Genomic DNA, 24,604 nt, shown 5'->3' with positions numbered 1-24,604 from the left:
TCTTTATCGGACTTACATTTCCATACCTCTGTCCCTCTTCACTGCCTACCTATGAACCCGTCAACGCCCCTTTCAAAGTATGATGCCCAGAATTTAACACAAGAATCTAGATTAATTTTGACATGTGCATAATAAAATGGGACTATTTGTTGTTATGATTCACAAGCATTGATATGTGTCTGTTCTGCTAGCCATCTTGTAGCCACATCACTGATTCATTTTTGACTTGTGACTGTCCACAAGTTTTAGGTCTAGCAGAACAGACACATATCAACAGAATCATTGCTTGTGAATCCTCACAACAAATAGTTCAATTTCATTCTGCATGCATCAGAATTCATCTAGATTTCTGTGTCAAATTCTAGGCACATACTGCAGCCAAAGCACATATTCTCCTTTCCATAGCTGTGTGTTTAGTCGATATTATTATAACTAAATTTTGCATTTGTATTTTTCATTTTCATTCCATTTTGTTTGTCTCCAGATTTTTATTTCCCTACTATTTTGGTTACCGTTTTATACTATTGGCCTTATGTTATTATCTTTTGAGTGATAAAATATTCCATCTAGTTTTGTCTCACCTGTCAAGTTGATAAGGATTCCCTCATCCCTTCATCTAAGCCACAGATAAAAATGTTGACGTAAAAACCCCAAAACGTTGACAAGAATCAGGCACAGGTACCATTCAGAATTTCACTTTGGTTTGATGAAAAACCAGTGATGAACACTTCTTCAAGTACAGTTTTCCAATCAGCTGGGTTTGCACTTCATGATGTTATGATTAGCTGGCTTGCTAATCAAAACGTCATGTAAAACTTTTTTCACATGCCTTACCGAACAAAGATGAAGTACTTCCATAGCATTTTCATAATCCATTAAGCTAGTAACCCAATCATAAAGAGAATTAAGATTAATCTGGGAGTTGCAATAGTGCATACTATTCAATGAACTATCACCGAGATGCATATAGTTTGAAAAGTTTTATCAGCTGTTCTAGAATGGAAGTTAGGCTTATACTTAAATCAAGCTGTTGGGTCCCCTCTTTCTTAAAAAAAAACAACAACCGGAAACTGGGACACATTTGGTAATTCCTGGTTTTCTAGCATCTCACCCATTCTCCAGGATTATTCACTGAGAGAATGCTACAGAATACAATGCTAATAAAATGGTGTCTTGCTCCAGTGTCAAAACTGATTATTATGGGATGCTCTCTTCTTGCTGAAGGTTAAATTGGTTTAATCACTGGAGTTCTCACACAATATATATTAGGGTTAGTTCTGTCTGTGGCATTCAGTGCAGAAACTGCAAAGTTCACCAACAAGTTACCACAAGGCTGGGATTGATTGCGTGAAGGCTTGCATATCATTACCATAACAAATAGAAGCAGAAGACCAGGAAGGAAACCAGGCATGAACCAGGACACCAAGAATGAACACTTAACAATTACACCGCGCCCCCTCCCCACCTCTTTCCTTTACCTTCAAAGAATTAACACACATTAAGATAATGCAGGTGAGCAAGTGAGCATAAGATTTCACTATTGTAAATTTATTTGTAAATCAGGCATGAAGTGTTTTCACACCTTCACTAGCTGCCATGGTGCCATTATAGAATGGAAAGAGCATAAATAATAGTATCAACATAGCATTCCAAGCAACGAAACTTCAAATCCTCGTAGATACAATTGCTTAGTTGCGTCCCAGAGGCTAAGATGGCCTCATTTAAAGAAAGCACCATAGTCACCATCTAAGCACCCCCTGTATACACTCAAAAGTAGAAGTCAATGGTTGACTTAAATCACGAAAATTTCCTAGTGTCTAACAACTGATTTAATATTCAGTGAAGTACCAGTTCAAATCTTGATCACTGTGGTACAATCTTATAATAGAAAATCGTTTGTTTGGAGGTTTTTTTTTGCTTTGTCTTGTATTTTTTGCTTTGTTTTGTCAATTTTTTGCACACAAGAAGTCACTTGTGGCACACACGGTTCATACGATTAAAGTTCTGTTTTTCTTTCAACACACCCCTTTTTTGAAAATGGAAGAATCACAGAATTTTCTTGAAACCAATTGTCTATATGTACATAGGTATGAGCGTCACATATCTTTTTGCACATTGTGGTAGAAACATGTCATTTTGAAACCTCTCTTGTAATACAAAGCCTTAATTAGGAGAAACAAAGTTTGTACACCTTTTCACAGTTCTTCTGTATGGGTGAGCCAAATGAGCTATGGATTTGGCTTTCAATCTATTAATCCTGCTTAGAATATATATTTAAAAAAACTTAATTTTACACCTGTTTCACATGAAAGTATAATAAATAAGCAATTATTACTTAATATCTGTATTATGTAGCAAGTCCCTGATCTGCATCAAACACCACAACAGACATAATAGAAGGTTTACTGTTCCCAGGAAAGGAAAGCAGTGACCACAAGCAGAGGAATTTTGAAATAAGACATTCATCTTGTTGACAATTCTTTTACCATAGTGCAACACTTTATAGAGTGAGAATAGTCCTCCTGAATGCAGTGGCAATAAAAGCCCAACTATCAAAGAATTGCTCTTCTCAAATATTCTCTGCTTCAGTCGTGAAGAAAAAAATGAATAAAGGAGGAGAAGTTAATTTTTAGAGCCCTTAACAGGTCTGCCTTCTATTACAATGAAGTAAGGCCCCAAGAAGATGATTATCACAACCATCTGTGAATGGAACTAGAGAATATGCTACATGCTTTATATAGAGGTAAGTCAGACTGAAAGCCATTCACTTCACTAGAACAGCTTAGGAGTTGACTATATGATAAGCTACTAGGGAGAAAAATCAGGATCCATCCTCAAACAGAAGGAAAAATAAGGAATATTTTCAACTGAAATTCATCTGTTTTGATTTTTTTAAAGGATTGCGTTTTGCTTGGTGTTTCCATACTGATTTGATTCTGTGTTGGTCTTTATCTCTGTTGTCACATTATTGTTCATTGAAGACTGTGATAGGAAAACAAAGTTCTTTCTGGTGTGACATTTAACCAGATTTGCTGTGTTTGGCAGAACTTACTTTTGTCAGCTCTCATTGTTACTGTCCCATACACCCTGCTTTTGAGATCACCCTGTACCTTTTCCAGTGGAGTCTGTTTTGTGTTTGCAGCACCGTGGCTCTCCTTGCCTTTTGCTCTTCCTTTAGAGAAATAAGGTTTTTCAGCAATAAGGACTTGATTCTGTTACAGCCACAAACAAGCTTTTGCTGTAAAGAGTAGCTAGAAAACACTGCTGTGTGTGCCGTAAAAAGACACCTTTCTGGAGTCCAGTGGATAAATCCAGTTAACCACATTGAAGAGTCCAAAATGCACACAAAAATAAAGAATAAAATCTCCTAAATCCCCAAGAGGCATCTTTGGAATCAATAGTGCAAAGTAGTTTTGCCAATTTATTTCATCCAATTGCAAATATAGATCTCCATCTTCAAGTCTTTCCTAAGATAGTTGACCTGCAAAGTAAAAACATGAGAACAATTTTTTTTTAGAAAGAGTGAAAACAAATGAGGCATATAATTATTCAGAATTAGAAGGGTCATACTCTATATGTCTGCATCAAGCAGATGGCTGGCTATACCAAACACCCAAAGGGGAAAACAAAAGCCAAGGGGAAGCTCAAGCTAGAAAAAATGGGTTAGTTCCAGGTTCAAGAGAAGGCAGTATATGGGTAACTACGCCATAAAGACACAAGATGAAGTGTAATGGTTGGCAGATCAAAACTTAAGAGAAATCTGTCACTTTTCATGTAACTGTTTTGCTGTGTATGTTAACTGCCCTCAAGTCAACCTCCACTTATGGTAATCTCGTGAATGAGACACATCCAAGACATCCTATCCTCAACAGCCCTGCTCAGGTCTTGCAGACTCAGGTCCATGGCATCCTTGGTTGAGTTTATCTATCTCAGTGGTTCTCAACCTGTGGTTCTCTCCTACAACTCCCAGAAATCCCAGCCAGTTTACTAGCTGCTAGGGTTTCTGGGAGTTGAAGGCCAAAACATCTGGGGACCCACAGGTTGAGAACCACTGATCTGCTTTGTGGTCCTCCTTTCTTTCTTATGCCCTCCAATTTACCAAGTATTATTGTCTTTTCTAGTAAGTCATATCTTCTCTTATGACATAAAGTACAACAGTCTTAATTTAGTCATCATGTTTATCAGGAAGAGTTCAGGCTTGATCTGCTCCAGGACCCATTTGTTTGTCTATCCAAAGAACTCTCTTCCATAAAAATCAAATCAAAGGGATGGTCTTTTCTCTGTCAGCTTTCTATGCCATCCAGCTCTCGCACCCATACATAGTGATGGGAAATAGGGTGGCATGGACAATCCTAATTTTAGTGCTCAGTTGTATATCTTTGAACTTGAAGATCTTGTGTAGTTCTTTCATAATGGCCCTTCCCATTAATAGACTTCTTGTGATTTCTTGACTGAAATCCACATTCTGATCAGTGACTGATTCAAGGTAGGGGAATTTTTAACCATTTCAATTACCTCATCATCTACATTGTTTTACTACATTCTATACCTATAGGACACAAGAAAATGCATCTTTCAGTCATTTCCCTCCATGTATCATAAGGAAGTGACAAAAAACAAAGCAAAAAAAATGCACTCTGGCAGTGTTTTCCATCAGCCTCAAAATCCTTTCCAGTATAGCAGCAGGAAGGGACTTCACAATAAAGTCTTCTATACATTTTATCCTTCATCATGTATTTGTGATGTGATATTACAGAAGCTCTATTATAGTCTGTGTCCTTTTTTGTAAGGCCATGCTAAGTAAAATGAGGGGTATGTATAAAGACTGAGCAACAAATAAAATATTGGGTGGAGAGTGAATTTATACATAGATTATGATTGCTTGAAGAAGGGGGAAATTGTATTGGTTGAATTATATGGTGAGATTGATACTGGAACAGAAATGAGATTTTGAAGATGACACGATGGGAGGTGTGAACAGCTACACTGTAGAATTAATGCCGTTTGATATAATTTTAACTGCTGTGTCTCAGTGCTATGGAATTGTGAGATTTGTAGTTTTGGTCAGGATTATTTGGTCAGGAAGGCTGAGGATCTTGTAAAACTACAACTCCCACAATTCCATAACATTGAACCAGGTCTAAGGTAGTGTCAAACTGCATTAATTCTACAGTGTAGATACAGCCTATGTGTACTGAAGATTACGTGGGATTTGTGTGAAGAAAAAGAGAGAGATTGTGTGAAGTAAAACAGTTTGTTTGGTTAAGAAATAGATTGGTAGGATTGGTGGCAGAGTCATCCATGGCTGGGTAAAGAGGCATTCCGTGCCATCTTGAGAGCAAAATAGAAACAAGCAGTGAAAATGAACCAATAAAGACAATTCGATACACTTTTCTTGGATTTGAAAGGAGGAGGAAGCGGTAGAGAACCTAATGAGCAAGAAATAAATCTTCAAAAGGATAAGGTAAGTCTAAGATTTATGAATGCCAACGGATTAAATCAATTGTTAAATATAACTGTGCTATTGTGCTAAAGCAAGGCAATGTAAAGTGGTGGCCTGAGGACTGATGCAAGTCCACATGCCATTTAGTCCCTAAAGAAAGAAACTTTTGTGGCCAATGATTACAATATGGTTTTGGTCCCTGGCATGTTGGGAAAAAAAATGCTTGCCTGCTACATCAATCATTTTAAGCACTGTGCAATAAGATAGCACTAAGTGCTACTATAAATTATTAATTATATCAAAGTCTAGTGCCTAGCCACTATTATAGAATCATAGAATTACTTCACTACTACACCTAGTAGATTAATCATAGAATTGCCAGTAGTGAAGTAAAAGCTTAGATTTACTTATACATGGATGCACTAAGCAGTGGACTAAATAATCCTAAATTAATCTACTAGGTGTTTTTCTCCCTTCTGTTTTGATTGAAATGCAAATTTCTGAGCCATTTCAACTTCAGGCAGTATCATAGGAGAACAGAAGCACATTCATGGTGGGAAATGGTTCCCTTAGGTATATTTATGCTCTGGAAGTATAAACACTCTGAACATGAAGATGAGGTTCCCAGAGATGTTTAGAGGCCTGTGTCCCTAACAAGCATGGCAACAAGGGCCACCATGTGACATTTTCACATAAACTATCGCCTGATCTTTGTAGTTCCATGTAATTTTAGGTGGGACAAACAGAATGAGGCAATGCTCTTCAAAACTGTCAATTTCTTTCTACACCCAGATTCAACCAATTACTACTCTCAAACTTGCACACCATAAATGAAGTAATAATACCTCAAAGTTTTCCACCTCTCTTTTTCAGTTTGGTTTTCTGGACTTTCACTTTCATAGGATGCCAGATACAAACCTAAAAAGAAAAGAAAGGGTGTGGGGGACAAGATAGGTTAGTGAAGCTACATCAGCTTCTCAGAGGTTAGCATTTGAAAGAAATAAACAATAAAAAACAATATGAATCTTCTGCATATTCCATTTATTAGCACTGCAGGATCCCTAATACAGAATTTCTCCTTCAGTACATTCAACACTTCATGGTTCCCACCATCCACAGCTTCAATTTTTTTTAATCCAAAGGCAAAGTTGGATTTTCCATTTTATTTAATAACCATTCTTTACTTTACCATTGGATGTAATGGGATATGTTCTGCACAGATTTTGATATCCACAGGGTTCCTGGAACTAAACGTCAGCAGATATCAAGGGTCCACTGGAGGTGGTGGTAATTGACCCCCTCATGATGGAAGCAGTATCCCCTTTGGACAACAATGTAGGAAGTCCACAATTTTGGGTGAAAGGGCTGGATGTGGTGTTGCAACCCAGTCTCTGGCAACAGCCAAAGAATTCTGACATGGTGGAGAAGGGCCAGGTCATTACCAGATGCAGAGGTTCCAGCCAAGAGCTCTTGGGGATTGTAGATTTAACTCACTTTGCCTATGTTCCCATACTCAATGTCAGACCCTGAAAGCCTAGTACAAAGGATGCATCCTTGTGGGGTTGTGGGCACCACCCACCCTGGACTCAATTATGGGAGCATAATTTAAGTAATTTAGATGACTTTTTCTCTGCATATCGAGTGTAGTTTAAATTACTTAAATGATGCTCCCAATTGGGCATCTTTCTAAATACACTGATCTAGGGGAGTTGTAGCACTGTGAGAGCTACTGTAACTTGTTCTTGAATGTTTCTTATGAGAGTTCATTGTAACTGCTGCGATTGTTATTGTTGCTTTGACAACTTCTACTATGGGATAGAGGCTGAGGACCATTATTTTGGCCACAGCCTCAATTTGTGTGTGGCCAGTGGAAGTTCTAGCTGTCTGGTGTGATTACCATGGAAGAGTTTTAAAGGCTTCCCCTCAAAAATTCAAAATTCAAAAACAGTGTCAGAGTCAGTCGAGCCTATGGGCATCTATAGAAAAAGCTAATTTGGCCCTGATCCCTGGCGTGATGAAAATGAGATATGACAGAATTAACCCATTACAAAAAAAGATACAGGCAACACAATACACTGGAAGGATAGGAAGTGAATGGCAGTCAGAAACTCATTTACAAATGGGCTGACAGGGATTTTACCCCCTCCATCCCAATTCCTTCTGTCAAGCACAGTTTAGATAGTATGCATAACTTTCTGCTGAGACCTTGGCTCTGCTTTCCCTGCCTACAGATATCATAAACCTTATGTGCAGAGACTCATTGCTTCCCCCTCAAAATGCTTTCATCCGCAGCATGATTGACATTCATGACAGCCCCTCACAGGATGTCTATTCTGTGGGTATTGCAAAGATGATTTGCTGCAAGGATATTGCTTGGTTGAAAAGTTATGGGAAACAGAAAGGCTCAGATGGTTATTCTTATAATAGCTTATGGGAGATGATATGAGTTGGTGCGAGGAAATTTCTTGAAAACTACATTTTCAGGCTAGAGCTGCAGAGCGATGTTATTCTCATGCCACCATAGCTTTAATCGAACAGAACTTTCTTACCGTCTTCAGTGAAGATGGGTGCAGTATGTAAATAATGGATGATGTTATCATCTCGTTCAAATGGGCATTCCACTTGTTTCCATGTTATAAATTCTCCTACTTGCTTTGCCAGTTCAAGGAATTTCTGTAGAGAGTTTCAAAAAGGAACATCAAGGTCAAAAGAAATTGAAATTATTACTACAGCTCCACTATTCCCCAAAAGTGCTAGCTTGCACTGATGTATTATGGGTGGATATATGTGAGTGACATTTCTTTTCAGCACAGGTCTCACCCTGCCTTCATTTCTAATGCACTTAATACAAATGATAGTAGAATGTGAGATGTGAAATGCCCTGACCAATATACTGGGTGGGGATGTTGCGGAGACGGGCGTTCTTCCACCTGCCATTGCACCTGGGGGGCTCCTTCTTCCCAGGAGTCCCCTGTGCCAGGAATGTTTTTTGCTGCATGGCCAGCTGACCAATCATTGGCGGGTTCTGCCCCATCCCGACTGGCTGGGGCTGGCTGCTCGGGGATCAACTGACTGGGCCACTCCCTGCCAGTTTATCCTGGGTCTGGTTTTGGATGTAAGTGCCTCTTTTTATTGTTGGATCTCAGACCATTTGAAAAACCTCCTAAAGAAGAGTGAGACATTAGGGTATGCTCTAGGATAAGACTTGGTGTCTGGTGGGTCCCATGTCAGTAATGAATCTGCTCTAGGAGTTAAAGTAGCTCTCCAAGGTGCTGAACCCTGTCCCTCAAATAAATGCAGTATTTTGGAGATGTTCAGAGTAGAACGCCTGGTCATTTGACTTGGAAGCTACCAGCTGCCCCTGCTACATCCTGAAGTAGCCAAGTGCATTGAAAGCAGGTGACTAAGAAAGAAGTGGTAATGGCAGGATTCTGCTGAGGGATCCATAAAATCCTTGACATGAGCACAAAGCCCTTCAGCATGTGAGGACAGGTTTTTGACTTCATCCCCTTGAACTACACCATGACTTTTTCAAGAGGACACTCTAACTTCTCAATCTTTTTTGGTTTTTCAAATGGTCCAGGTTAACAATAAGAATGGGCTGTGGAAAATGTCATAATCATGTCAGTGGTAGCAGGGTGGATCTCCCTGTAAGTCGGTGAACAATCCACTCTGGATTTTACTCTAAGCTTTAAAGAAGCCACCCAAGGCTCTGAACCATTTTAAAAAGAAATTTGGCTTTTTTTGATAGCTCAATTAAAGCCCAGAGTGAATTCACTACTCCATTGATATGGACAGTTGCTACTGGTAGATGCGGGGCTTGCCATATGGTTCTTTAGAGGTGTCTTTAAGAAAGAAAACAATATATGAAGCATCAGCACAGCTTCTTCATATAAACTACACTGAGACCCCCATAACTGTTGCACCCATACCTGTAGTTTCACTTTGCTGAACTTGGGAAAAATGGTCTTCCTAGGCATTTTCTAGGTCCTCCAGATTAGTCAATGGTATGATTCCCTTTGAACTTACCATAGAGCTGTGTTGAAGGACCAAGGAAATTCCTAAAGGATATTTCCCTAGGAACTTATCTCAGGACCCCAGGGAGATACTTCTTTAGGAATGTCTTTAGGACTTCCAATGCAACTCTATGACCATATCCACAGTTTCACATAACCACAATTTGGCTGGGAATGCATCCCTCATGGATACAGGGATCTTACCATCATCTATCAAGAGGTTTATATGAAGATTTGCTAGTGTTTGAATTTCAGATAAATCCTGGAAAATTGCCATTTTCTGTAGGTTCATGACCTTTGTCATATCACATTAAAAGATAAGCAAAAAGTGTCAAGGAACTTGGCAGCTCCATATATGATAATTTTCTCTCTCTCTCTGCTTACTTCAAAATTAACATGCCCATTTGGAAGGCGGTTAGCACATCCCTCATTCAGAAAATAAATGTCTTTGATCAGCAGGCTGAAGAATGGAATCACAATCTGTGAAGAGAATGACATAACTATTATTTTTGCACTTCTGGTTGTTTATGCCTGAAAGGGCAGCTCATTCACAAGAAGAAAAGAAAGATTAACTTTTCAAAGAACAATACTGTAATGAAGAAACCCTAATACTAGTTAGGCCCAGAGGAGACAGGGTATAAAAGATGACTTTAACAGTCCATACAATAACTGCAACACTGAACAAATTTTCCCTGCATACTGTACACTGACAAGTCAATTCCATAGAGATTAAATGTGTTCCAAGGTTACACTGTTATATCCCATTAATATTTTAGTAGCATCAATTTTTATGTAACGATAAGATTGTTTCAGCAACAGGAACATTTCTACAAATAAACAGATTAACTTCCAACAATAGACAAATGGATAGGAAACAGCCAAAGAATATAATGAGGTTTTCCAATGATACAAAATGTTAACAATTGCACTCGAATAAGGAAGCATAATGAATAATAGACACTTGTGATTTAGCATGGCAATGCACCTAACGAAAAGGCCCCAGATATCTTCTCATAAATATCTTTTCACTGGCAGGCAAAACATTTTTATGTAGACAGCCATTTGAATTCTTAACTATGGAGCGGTTGTATGTGTGTGTGTGTAAATGATAGAATCATAGAATGGGAAAAGACTTCGTAGGCCATCCAGTCTAACCTCCTGCCAAGAAGCAGGAAAATCACGTTCTCTTGGTTATTGTTTAATATTTTATCTTTTAATTTAAAACATGTTTTAAATATGTGTTAGGTGTTTAAAACTATTTTAACCATGTTTTTGTTGATAGAGATATTTTATTCCTTTTAGTGTTTGTAAATTAATTGTTTTAGCAGCATTTTAAAATACTGCAAGTCACCTTAAATACCATTCTGGGAGAAAGGCAGGATATAAATTTAATACATAAATAAATTTGGGGGCTTCTTTTTTTAAACTGGGAACTGCTCTACATTTCAAACCACTCACAAAATTTGGACTAACCTGGTCCCATATTATGATAAATAAAAACATTCAATACAGGTAACAAAATGCTCTCAAATGCTGAACCTAATGTGGGGCTCTTTTTTTTATTCTAACTAGCTGAGGGCCCCCTGGTGGTGCAGTGAGTTAAACCACTGAGCTGCTGAACTTGCCAACCAAAAGGCTGGTGGGTCAAATCCGATGAGTGGGGTGAGCTTCTGCTGTTAGGCCCAGCTTCTGACAACTTGGCAGTTTGAAAACATGCAAATGTGAGTAGATCAATAGGTACTGTTCTTGGAGGTGTCTACATACAACACCAGCTCTTCAGCTCTTTGGACACAACTAGACTTAATGTCAAGGGGAAACCTTTACTTTTACCTTACAACTGGCTGAGCTGGCCAGGGAATTCTAAGAGTGAGTAGAAGGAATGATTGATGTCTTGAAAAAGCAAGGCAGAGTTCCAGCAAGACTAACTTAAGTCCATTGCAGGAATTTTTCCACCTGGATCCCATGATATTGGACAACTACTGGCCAGTTTCGAAAAATCTAATTTTTAGCCAAGGTCTTATAGTAGTGTTTCCCAACCTTTGGTTTTTTAGGTGTCTTGGACTTTAAGAAACCCTATCCAGCTTGACCAATTGTCAGGATTTCTGGGAGTTAAGTCCAAAACACTTGAAGATCAAAGGTTGGGAACCTTTGTATTAGAGCATGTGTTGGCCTTCCAACTTCAGAGGATAAAGATCCATTTCAATCTGATTTCATGCTAGGCTATGGAGCAGAAACAGCTTTGGTCACTTTGGTGGATGACCTCTGCTGGGACCTGGATGCAGGAGTGTATCCCTGATGGTTCTGCCCAGTCTGCCAGTTCCGGCATCATCATCCATGGGATCCTTCTGGGTCTCCTTGATGATGTGGGACTTGAAGGCACTGTTTTACAGCGATTCTATTCCTGCATGGAGATGCAAAGCCAGAAAGTGGAGCTAGGGAGCTCTTGCTTTATTCTTTGGTTTTGTCTTGTTCCCAAAGCTGTTTATCATATACATGAAACTGCTGAAAGTGGTTGTCCAGAGCAGTGTTTCTCAATACTGAAGACTATGCCACTGCCTTCACACTAGACTCTCTTCATGTATTTTCCTTAGCAGATTTTTTTCCTGCAGATTTTTTTAAAGCATAAAACTATACAGAGGTTAGTAAGGGAAGAATACTGGCAAGTAAGCAATTTTGACAAGCTATGCCCAGTGGCAAGAGCAATGTATTCACTATGGCTTCATCTGCACAGTAAGTCACAAGAGCCATTTGCAGCAAGCTCTTCTTCAGTTTTAAAACCCTGTACAAAGTTCACTTGCAAGGATTTAAGCTTACCTGGAGAGCACATTTGAATTCTTCAACAGGTGCTACATTTTTTTATTAAAGGAAGAATGAATTATGTAAGGTGGGCATAACCTTTAAGGATATCCTCAGGTATTTCTGCAAATGAACTGAACTGCAACTTGTTAAGTGCATACTAAGGTACTATGCTTGAAGGAAAGGAAAGCTCTGGGAAAGAGTGACAGAGTTTAAAAAAGGGTGGGGGGGGGGAGGAGAGAAAGAGTAGTCATTTGGTTTGGCAGGAAATGTCCTCAAGTTATTTATGGCACTTGCATGCTGAGCAGTCTGCTGAGTATCCAAAAAGAGGAGGCAAAAAAAGCCCACAAAAATCCTAGCAGTGACTGTGCCATCTTTGAAGCTAAGGCATTCAGGACACAGTAGAGAACAAGTAAAAGATGTACCCGCTTTTCCCTTATTTCCACCTGCTATTACAAAAAGCAACTTTAACTTCAAAAAATGAAATTAATGTGGTGCCACAATTTATAGAGCTGCTGAGAAACTACAATCCTCTCCAATTCCACATTGCAGCATGGTTTGCAATGATCTACATGAAAACCCTGACGTGAAAACTGGTCACATAGAATGAGATTCACTGAAATATGTTCACAGGCACAAGGGGAACATGTCAGGCTGTTTGACTGGCTATTTTACCTTACGTTAGGTTGTACATACTATCTAGTGTGTTTTCTATAAATTACATTTGCCTGTCTGGATAGTAAAGACATGACAAACTACAATTCATTCCCCAGTAATCCCAGAGATTGACTACTGCAATGTGATTTTTCATGAGGTTTTCCTTCAAGAATCTTCAGCTAGTAAGAAATGTCACTTACAGGAATACTTCAGTTGCCAAAGCCTCTCTCATCATGAATCTTCTTTTTACAAAAGCCTTTACAAACTACCAGCCCTCTTAAGGCACTGGTAAAAAGCTGCTATCTCGGTCCAGTATATTGTAGAAATTATTTTCCCCACATACCACAATTATTCACCACTCTTGGTGAGTGAGACATGACTGGAAGTTTTATCACACTGTACATTCCTTTTGTGCAGCTAGGGATTCCTCCTTAAAATGAGACCAATCTGAACCCTCTATCAATTGGAAGGCAATGGAAACAGGGGGGGTTTAATGGTGCTATCCAAGGTCTCTTCACAAAATGGAGTCAATACCTTGGACAGCTCTTTACCAATTGGATTAAGGCCTAGAACAAATTTGTTGCTCCACATCCAAGCCACCAGCCCCTCTGCTGGAATGCAATTTTACTGCTCCTTTTCTTCTTTTTTCTGTTGAACTCTGGATAACAAAATAGACATGAAAACAGGAATCCTTTTCTATAGGTTGTGTGCTTGACTTCAGAACTTTCAGCAGTAGGTTAAGATCATGGCCTTTGGGTATGTAAGTTGGGATAAGGTAAGAATAGTATGCCAAATAGAGAACACCATGTTAGAGATGGCTCCTCCACACTTCTCACCCCTGCCGGGTGAGAAGGCCGGAATATAAAAGCTGTAAATAAATAATAATAAATAATAAAATAGCTGATAGACTTTCTCTCCCAATAACCCACCCATCCAGTGAGACTAGGGTTGCCATTTTAGGTATCAACTCAGGCCCTGGGATTTCTGTATGGAAACCAGAGTCCTAAGGAAATTCCTGTTGATCATTAAGAGTTATGCATTAAAGACCAACCACAATGGTTCAGAGAGTAAGAATACAGTTTCATCAAGAGAGAATCTTAGTTAAGGTGAAATGAGGGGATTATTTCTGCCCACCTCTTTAGGAAGATGAGATAAAGGAGATTTAATCTAGGCTAATTGCTTCTAGCCATTAAGTGGCTGCACTGTAGAAGGGTGATCTCTGGCATCATAGTGACTGAAAAGAAACGTAAAGAATACACACCTTTCCCTCCACTGGAATCTTGGCAAAGTACAGCAATACACCAATTAGGCCATGTAAATTATAGCAAGCTGCTGCTCTACTAACTGAGTTGGAGATCTGCACACAGCCCTTTATTTTTGTCTGAAGCGAGCCCCTCAAAACTGGGGAAATTGCATCCTTGTCTCTTGCCTGGAGAAGACCCATAAAACTGAAGGTTTTTTTCGAAGTCTCCAGAGTTTCTTGCGATGTGTTAAGATCATTATCGCTAGATAGAAGATTATGGGAATTGTAGCCCATCTAGAAAGCCCCAGATCAGAGAAGGCCACTGCAGGTTGTTAAGGGGACAAAGAGACCTTCTCTCCTGTCAATCTACCCATAACACAGAGCAATTTAAAGTATAAGACTCATTCTATATCATATATATATTTGATTAAATCACATTTCTATTTTAGCTATAAAGTTTAATTTTTTTTTAAAAAAAAAACCCTGAAAATGATTCTTAATTGGTAATTTAAGGGTTATAAAAGAATACCACAATTCCTGTTGGAAGCACTTGAAAATTGTCTCAATACACTTAAGGCGGAAATCAGGCTCCATTGCTAAACTTTGGTAGACACTCAAAAGTGCAAGTCCAGTCAGTCTTTCTTGTCCCATTGTGCTTCTTATGTATGTTTTGAAAACAATCTTTTATTTGTAGCTGTTGACACTGGTAATGTTGCCAAAAACTAAGGAAGTTTCTACACATTTGGGAAAAAAACCTGTCGATCACAGACAAGATATGCTTCCAGTGCATTGATGGTTTTTTCTGCAGGTGTAATCTTTTTCCATTTACACCACATAACAAACTCTTCCATCAATGTGTCAGTATATTGAGGACATTTGTTGCAAAGTTCTGTGTACTTGTTGAAGTTGGATTTTAAATGGCCACAATTAATAGGGAGGAACACTTGCAGTTCCTGAAATACTCCCTTGTGCTTGTAAACCTTTCTTGAAGCTGACTGCAGACAAAGTCCAGAAATGGGATGTACACATTTAGCCAATAATATTTCATCACTGTTGGTGAAGTTGCCTGGATGTTGCTTTTACAAGTCTGCCTAGAACAGATACAAGGAATCCTAACTGTGTCAAAGACCTCCTGAAATTCTATCACAGATTCTTCCTGGCTTTTATCCAAGAGATTGTCAACATGTTGCACACAACAGAAAATCTCCACATCTATTCTTTGTAATATTTTGCTAAGCTGAAAGGATGATAAAAGAAGCTTCTTTAGGATGTGTATGGTTACTAGAAATTCAGCATTCAGAACAGCTAAAAGAAAGTGTCTGACTTGGGAAGAAGTCTCACTGTTGTATGGAGAACTCTCTTTTAGTTCTTCAAATGTTTTCACCACACTGTACAGTTCAACAAAATGTAAAATTGCATCATGTCACTCAATCCAATGGGTTTCATGAGGCGACAACAGGTTGTTTACTCTTGATTCAGAGAAATAATTTTTAATATTTTTCTTCAACAGTTTCAGTCTGATGGATGATCCTCTGAAGAAATTCACACAGATGATATTGTTCTTTGGCACAGAACTCCTATTCTTGTGGAAGTGACTCTATTAGTTCCAGTTAAGGAACCAAGTATCCAAAAACACAGTTGTAATGGTCTTCTACCTGAACAGCAAAACACCCATATCCTTTCCCGAATAAGCATGAAAGCTTTTCTTTCTCTTGTGTTGCAGAAGTATACAAAGTATATACAAAATATACAGACTTTACAGCTTCTTCTTCCTTACTACTCATAACAGCAATTCTCCAACACACTCTCCAAACTGTATCTGTCCCTCAGTTTTAGTAGAGATGGGAAGGCCTGGAAAAAACCTAGGAAAACTAGGGGGTAAAAAACAGCTTTTTTCAAGGTTTTTTCCCCCAGAAAAATTTAAAAAAAAAGTGTGTAGAAAAAAAGGCTTGGAAATCTTTCATTAAAGTCTTCATGTTATGTAGTTTGAATACCATGTCATAGATATATTATTTACCACTGGAAAAGAACATATTCCATACACTTTTCCATTTTTCTGGAAAAAAAATGGCTTTGGGGGAAAAAACAGTTTTTTCCCCATTTTTTCCAGTTTTTCCTCCCAGGCCTTCCCATCTCTAAGTATAACTACAACCTATATACAACTCCCATTGCATTAACCACCACACCCTAATTATAGTGGCTTGACACTTTTACAGGTGATTAGGCCAGAGGTATTAACTCTGTTATCAATTAGAAAATGTCAGGTAATTTCCAAATCCTAACATCTATCTTTTTCAAATGGCAACCAAAGTGTTTGCAAATCTCCTTGGATGAAAAATATTAATTTGTAAGTGTTACTTATGAATATTGCAATGATCAGGTTTAGATCTGCAAATGCTTTGCCTTGTTATTTTCTTTTGTATTGAATTTACATTTTCAATTGTTATGGTTTCTTGCTTCTTTGTTAGCTAGACTGGAAACATAAACAGAAATGGAAGGAATAAATAGTCTAATGCATGAATGAACACATAATGGAATATAGTAAAGGATAACAGCAAGGGCAACACAATACTGTACAGCACTGCATCTGCTGGACTCCAAAGAGTCAAGGTTGCAAATATGCATTGACAGAGCGTCCTTTTTAACTTTCCAGTTCAGCGTCTCTTCTTCTGCACTGCTCTAAATTAAATTCTCCACACAGTTACTCCCTGACAACAGTCCACTGGAATGCATTACACATTGAATGTGTAGTCTACTGTGAGCAGCATTTACTGTAGTTTCTTGAATATGTTGAGATTTGCAAGTCAAATCAGATAGTCAATTAAGGTTTGCAGATATTCATCTCTTCCAGTTCCCTGAAAAAAATAAACTTCGTGATGTAATAATGCACTTCCCTTAAATAGCAGTATGGATGTTCATGTGCACACACACAGAGAGAGCTTCCTGAAGCAATCTACAATTCAACGCCCCAAAAGTGGGATTTTTAACTTTTAAAGAAAAATGTTTCATCATTGTTCATTGAATTAATATAGAAAATTCAACCCCTTTGTTTTTTAGTCAGGGTATTGGAAGACCAAGAAATATCCAACACCCATATTAAAACTATCGTTCAAAAGATCGTAAAGCTTGCTTTGATATAGGATGAGGAGTGAATAATACTGCACTTTTAAATGAGTAGTAATCCCCTCTTATTGATTTTTACCCGCTACGCATAAATTATTTATAAAATATATACTTGGATATTGAACATAGGTTGTAGGTTTGAAAACACCTGTTATTAGATTCTGGGCTACATTCCGATAAAGTATAAAAGTCATCCATACATCTTCAAAAATAACAATACTTCACATTATTAAGCTTTTGTGGCCCTTGGTCTTAAGGAGATATGCCTCTGCTTCACGCAGGAAATGAGATCAAATCCACAGGCTTGCAAAGCTATATTTCAGAGACAGACTATATAGCCAGCAGTAATCTTGAACTTTACCTTTTCTCTGTTGCTGTGTGCTGTTAGGGACCGATGAGCAGCTCCCCGCAGAGCAGTTCTGTAGTTGTAAAAATTACCAGTAGGATCCATTTGATGCTGGAGATAGAAAAAAATATCCCCAATATCCGTTATCAGATCAAAAAGTGTCTGGAACAGCTTTACCTCGTAAAGTTTATAGCTTGATTAAAAGGCAACACTCTAGTGGAGCCAAGACACTTCAGATCAAGGTGGTATATTTCTTATTTTGGGATGAACAATCACTTAAAAGGCATGCTACAGTTTAAATCCCATACTAGTAATACTTAGAGTAAGCTCATAGAAATGTATAGGCCTGATTAGCTAAACTAATATGAATGTATGGCATCAAATTCTGCCAATTTCTGTCTTGAGCTGTCAAGCTGCCTTGAGTCGACATAAGGCTGAGAAAGACAGGCTACAAATGCCATAAATAAACAAACAAATAAATAATTCTAATCTTAGTAGGACTAGACCCATTTTATCCTACCTGATATAGGAATTCAAGGTCATTTTAGATAAGTGTCAGCATTTTATTATGCTATTGTATATAAACAGACTTGAGATCCATGGATTTGGATATCCATGAGAGATCCTGGAACTAAAACTAAACTCCAGCCAGACACCAAGGGCTAGCTGCACATTCAGTGTAGGAGTTTGGGTCTCCTAACCTCCACCCTACTTCCCCAAATTAGAGCAAAATATGGCATTGGAAATAGTCCCTTTAATCCATGGCATGTACTTAGTTCCTGAAATCATTCAAAGCTGACAACTCTGCGGTCAATCTTTCTACTATATTACATTTTTTATACTTCTGATATGACTGTGTGTGGCTCTTTTATGGGTCAGATCCTTTCCGCTTTACATCTTGTGCCCATCCAAAATGTGACAGCATGCAAAATCAGTTTTTTTCTAATTAGTCCTTGAATATTCACTTAGCAGCAAATGTACAGTTCCCAGTGTTTTACCTCAAGAATAAAAAATTTGGCTGTTTTCACTTTTGACCAGGTCTTCTTTAACCTGGATACTGGGCTCATGTTCATACCAGCTGGAAGGAAAAGAAAAGTAGATGATGAAAGGAGGAAAGATTCCAAAACAGAAAGCCCTTTACCTATCAGGGACCACATAGATAAAGAACACTAATACTTACATATGATTGCCATCAGTGAATTAAAATTTCCTATGTTAAAACACTCGCGAGCAACATCAATGAAGAACTCAATGACTTGTGCCCTCTGCTTCTTTTTGGCAGGCTGCAAATAGACAAAGCAACCGTCATGGAAGGCAGGTATAAACACGACAAGCAATAACAGAGATACTTTATGAGGGAGATACTCAATGCTGTATCTCAATCTATTGATTGCAGAAAGATACAAAATTCCATTCAAGTAGTTTGATTAATGAGGTTCATTGCTGGCAGGTTGCAGAATCAACATTTCCAATAGAGTGTGTGACCCAAACTAATTATACCTTAACAATTTCCCCAAAGCAATGACCCAATACGGACTCATAAACCTGTAGAATAAAGTCTATTAATTCTAGGGACACTTTGTATAAGTAGCTGTCAATAAAATGATAATCATTGTAACTTTTCATGGGCTTGAAGCCAATTTCTGCAACTATGACCAGGCTTCATCTTCTGAACAGAAAGGACATCTTTCTTGAAAAAGTGTAAATTGTGAGAGTTTTGCCCTTTATGAAAGTTTTTTTGACCCAAGTATTGTCACATTAGTAAGAGATGAACTAGGTACACAAGGTAGGACTGGCAAGAAGAGGCAATTGAAGGAAAGAGGAAATGTTGAATTTCAGTTTTACTTCAAGAAGCATGGTGTAAGAGCTGCAGCGAGGGGAAGGTGGGTTGTGGGGCCAGGAGGAAACCATACATTCCAAGTCACTGAAAGATGAAAATAAGAATGTAAAACCGCCCAGCCTTGCAAGTTTTCTAGAATAAGACCTATGTGTGTCACATGGCTTAGCATTACATTAGCCGAGTGAACAATGCAAGAGGATCTCGTCTTCCTAATTAGACGAAGTTAGCATCCAGTGCTTGTCTATCATTTTGAAAGGGTCAAGGGAGCATAAAAATTGTTAAAGATTGAGGCAGACAGGTTTCTGCCTATGTTTTGCCAGCAACAACTATACTTTCTTTCTTGTTGGTATGTGACTTCTACCATTATAAGACACACTTGTCCAAACCTCAATGTCAATGAATTAATTCTTTCATTGCCTCCGTTTTTTCTATCATTTGTTATTTATTGCTGTACTTTTCTGTAGAGTATATAAACTTAAAACTTCATGCTACTGACTTAAAAGTTAATCCAGGTTGAGTATCCCTAATCTGAAATGTTTGGAACCAGAACTGCTTAGGATTTTCTTTCCAGATTTTGGAATATTTGTATTTGCATGCATGTGCATAATGAGAAGTCTTAAGAGAAAAAAATAATTTATGATTGTATTTACCTTATAGACATAATCTAATGGTAATTTTATACAGAATATTTTCAATAATTTTGTGCATATAATAAAGTTTATATACACTGAACTATCAGAAAGCAAAGGTGTCACTATCAAAGCCACCCAGGTGGATAATTTAGGACTTTGGAGTATTTTGGATATTTGAATTCTGGAGAAGGAAAGGTCAACCTGTATAAACAGAATGGTTCAGGCATGTGATGTAGCATGGCTGCATTTATTTGACTTACCATACAAATTTCTGTTGCTACAAGATAGCAGAGCCTATTGAACCATTTTACATAGGCTTCAAGGTTACTAGTCTTCTTCTGTTCACTGAAACAAGGCTGGAAAACAAAGGACTAAAGTGACATATAAACTAGATTCTGATTAGCTTTTAAAAAGTGATATTAAGTACAGAGTGTTGTTTAATCATCAATATAATATATATTTATGTGAGATCATGTGCACTCATGCACAGGGACAGGATGTGTGGGGTTCAACTTTAAATATATGTGGGCAGACTTGAGCTTAGCATAGTGGAAAGGCTGGAAAAACCAACTCTAAGTATTCCTTGTCCAAGAAAGCCCTATGAAATTAATGGGGTTGCCATATATTAACAGGTGACAACACATACTGTACACAAAGACACACACAAACACTCAACCTTTTCCGTAAATCAAATCAGTGCACATGGACAGGACAGTTGTATTTTGCCTTGCAGCAATTGGTCACAAGACAATTTATTCCAATCTGCACTCACTAGGATATTAACAGCTAGGATACTGCAATCTGCAAAGAGCAACAAAGCTCTGGAGAAAATAAAATCAGACAAGCACGCCTTTCCTTGTAATATGTATTTAGTTTATGCCTTTGACTCCAAGAGTATCTATAGTTCAGCAAATGCAATTGTCTGTGATGTTGTCTTGTATGAAGCAAAATATCTGATTAAGTTGTAGAGGAAGAGAGGGAACAAGAAAAGAAAAAGGTGAGGCAGTTACAGTACATAATATTGTTTGCCTTAAAGAACATTATTTTGCATTCTCTTGTCTTTGAAAGAATGATACCTTCACTACTAATCTCTTTATCTCTGACCTATTTCTGTTTCATTGGCTGCTGTGAAACAAGTCACTCAGATGGCAAAATTCATCAGAAAAAATGTCCTTCTTGTGACATGTGGTCTTTAGATAGCAGTTACTAGGCAATTACATGGGACTAAGAACTCTCCTTGGAAATTAATTTTAGTTTGCAGACCCACAGAAAAGTCCTATATATGTCTACTTGGAAACAAGCCCCCTTGGAATCAATGGGATTTACTCCTAGGTCACTGTGTTCAAGACTGTAGCCTAAATTCTTGATGGATGATAGTGGAACACATTCCCTGGATATGTTTTCCCCCCTGAAAGGATTGATTTAATGTTTCTCTCTGTGTGTATCTTAAAGACCTGTTTCCAGCTACCAGGAGGTATCAAGAAATATTTATTTTTTCTTTCATTAAAATGAATTTACAATTTATGGCCCTAGGATAAGATGGGTGAATGGAGAGGAAGATTTTATGTAGGGGAAAGGGGGCTCTCATGCATGGGTTAATATCAGAAAAGGCACCATTTGGGAGATCTGTTTTGCAAATATATTTGTACAGCAGAAAATGTATCCTACGGCGAAAGAAGATTAAAGGGGGACATGGGGATTTGTGAGATGGAGGAATTCACATGGAGAAGTAAGTATTTTTATAATGTAAGCAGCCGGGAGAACAAGCACTCGCAAATTAAATAAATATCACTTTCACAACTACTTCAGTGCACAGCAGCAGAAAAACCTAAGCCATAATGACTTCCAGCTGATCCATCTCATTACAGAGCCAATGATATGGACCTACTGATATTCCCTGAGACTGGACTGAAGTTCAGCGTGATGGTGTAAATCATCTGAAACATATGTTTTAAAAATGATATTTTCAATAGGGATATACAAAATGCTTCATAATTTTCTGATCCTTGCTGAGAAAGGGCTACTTCCAATATCAAGACTGTTGATAATCTTGTCAGCCAGTACAAAACTCATTTTTTGGCATTGTGAAGACTTCAATTGCAATAAATAAATAAAAATGAAATAGACTGAATGGAATATAGTTTTGAGCAGAAAAAAAGAGTTTTTTCAACAAATAAAATTTTCACACATAATGTAATAATTAAAATGCATGAAAGCTCTTACAATTTTATCCAACAGGGAACAAAATTGAAATTATTAATTCTGGCATGTACAAATGAAATAAATTATGATCAACAGCTATTTTCCATTAAAGGCACTCCCAGACATCTTAACATGGTCTGATGCAGCTGAAAATTAACTCAGGATAGGCTTTTCTTATACTTTTTATGTCTTTGATATATGTATATATACAGATATATGTCACTGGGTAGTGAGACTATGAAAACTACAATTCTAATATATGGGTTAATGCTTCATTTATATTAGTTTTTGTTTTACAAACACACACACACAATCACTCATAACAATAACAAAACTACAAAAAATGAGAATGCTAAAGGAGACAATTTATCCTATTTTGCAGTATTTTAGTTGAGCCAAAACATTTGAAACAACTTTATTACTGTGCCCCTGTTAGGTATACCTGTTTGAACCTGCGCTTAAATGACCTGGATAATTTGATTCCACCAGTCTATAACATGCTGAAGAGATAAAAGACTAAGAGAGCCAATATTAGCTATTAGCATTATGATACTAGTCCAATCCAGAAACTAATAACCAGTAAGGTTACCAGTTCGAGAGTCTGTTAAATTATCAAAATCAACCCAGTTTAGCTTCAGGCCATCTTTGTATGGAGTGTTGCATCCATCTAATTGTATGGAAAAAAGAGTCATATTTATGTGTACCTTTTCCTTTATTTCATTAGCTATTGGAATATGAATCAGGTTGTTGTTGTTTTTACATTAAAAGGTGTGAGCTATTTTAGAACAATGGTGGCAATTCCCCCCCCCCCCCCCCACAACCAGTGCTTCCGCTATCACCACTACCAGAGTTTCAAGTGCAATTGTTCTGTAAACATGTTGTTTCAAATGTACCAATAAAAAGGTTTAAAAAGGTAAATGTTTCCCCTTGACATTAACTCTAGTCATGTCCAACTTGGGGCGGAGGGGCATGCTCATCTCCATTTTTAAGCCGAAGAGCCAGCATTGTCCATAGCCACCTCCAAGGTCATGTGGCTGGCATGACTGCATGGAGTGCTGTTACCTTCCTGCAGAAGTGGTACCTATTGACCTATTCATATTTGCATGTTTTCAAACTGCTAGGTTGGCAGAAGCTGAGCCTAACAGTGGTAGCTAACCCCTGTCCTTGGATTCAAACCCCTGACCTTTTGGTCAGCAAGTTCAGCAGCTCAGCGGTTTAACCTGCTCTGCCACCAAGGAGTTAAAACACATACATAAATTCCCCTTAATCTGTTTGGAAGAAATTGATCACTGTAGCCCTTACACTTTCAGTGTCTGGCCATCACACATCAAAACCTCCTGGCAGTTTATTGGCTGATCCTCACAGTTAGTTGAGACCAAACAAGGTTTGCAGTGTTTCTAATAATGGCACAACCTATGGATGCTGAATCTTTAAAAGGGAGAAGTTTTTGCTCATGTATCACCAAAAAACGTTTTCCTGTTGTTTGGATCCAAATTCCACAAGGGATACTACCAAAATAGGTGGCCTTTGTCTCCCTGGTTTCTGATGGCTGGCTTCCATTCACCCATGTCTGCCCTTGCCGTCATTCATATGGGCTCTTTTCCCTGCAAAGATCTCTTGCCTCTCTCTTCTCTGACCCTCCCACTAGAGGAAACACAGAGAGCATAGGACTGACAAACCGCTTCAAACCTGACCAGCTACATGTCTCTGTGCTCCTCTGCCTGCCTGACAAAATTCAACTTTGCATGTGAATTCGTATTTCAAAATGCACCCAAGTTAAAAAAAAAACAAAAGAAGGAAAGATGGGGAACCTATTAGCAGCAACACAGAAAGGAAGCCAAGCTGATTTGGAAGCTGCGGTCTGCAGTAAGGGGTTGCGTCTAAAAGCTGTTATTCCCTTGAAATGTAAAACACTTTAGAAGGTAAATAATATATTGAGTGTTGAACTGTAATATGTGGATTTTCTAAGTTATAGTCTAGAGATCAAGATTCCCTAACTCAGCATGTGATGAGGAATATGGTTTGAATTTCACACTCTGTCTCCCCCCCCCCCCCCCCCCAATTTCCTGATACCATTCCCATTTTCTTTTCTGAGAAGCAGGTTCAGCATGAGCTTCACTAGCAACTGGGGAGAGGGGAAGATGACAGGCCTATGAGAGGATGGGAAGCATCAAGGATTTAAAGACATAGTATATATCTGTGGGCTGCAGCCTGGTGCCCTTAATAATCTACAGAGACCTCCAAATTATTTGGAAGTCAACGAAAGAAAAATACAGTTTTCTCTCATAGTCATAACAAATAATACA

At 38.2% G+C, this 24,604-nt stretch overlaps 1 protein-coding gene across 6 annotated transcripts in view; it reads right to left on the bottom strand.

The window, feature by feature from the left end:
• Window positions 1-1,527: 1,527 nt before the first annotated feature.
• Window positions 1,528-24,604, bottom strand: part of RASGEF1C (RasGEF domain family member 1C) — a 104,642-nt gene continuing 81,565 nt past the window's right edge. For 4 of the 6 annotated variants that reach the window (XM_067463678.1, XM_060765369.2, XM_060765371.2 and 1 more), the window contains exons 7-14: window positions 20,357-20,467; window positions 18,805-18,907; window positions 18,623-18,702; window positions 17,640-17,735; window positions 9,844-9,939; window positions 7,993-8,116; window positions 6,289-6,361; window positions 1,528-3,481 (exon numbers count right to left, since the gene is read on the bottom strand). In XM_067463678.1, coding sequence (XP_067319779.1) covers window positions 3,457-3,481; window positions 6,289-6,361; window positions 7,993-8,116; window positions 9,844-9,939; window positions 17,640-17,735; window positions 18,623-18,702; window positions 18,805-18,907; window positions 20,357-20,467 — 708 coding nt within the window. In that variant the 3' untranslated portion in view covers window positions 1,528-3,456. The remainder of the gene's footprint in view (window positions 3,482-6,288; window positions 6,362-7,992; window positions 8,117-9,843; window positions 9,940-17,639; window positions 17,736-18,622; window positions 18,703-18,804; window positions 18,908-20,356; window positions 20,468-24,604) is intronic. The other 2 variants (XM_067463679.1, XM_060765372.2) reach the window with 1 other exon arrangement.

This window comes from Anolis sagrei, chromosome 2 (genome assembly GCF_037176765.1).
Source record: "Anolis sagrei isolate rAnoSag1 chromosome 2, rAnoSag1.mat, whole genome shotgun sequence".
NCBI classification, from domain to species: Eukaryota; Metazoa; Chordata; class Lepidosauria; order Squamata; family Dactyloidae; genus Anolis; species Anolis sagrei.
This window is presented reverse-complemented; position numbering and strand designations above follow the sequence as displayed.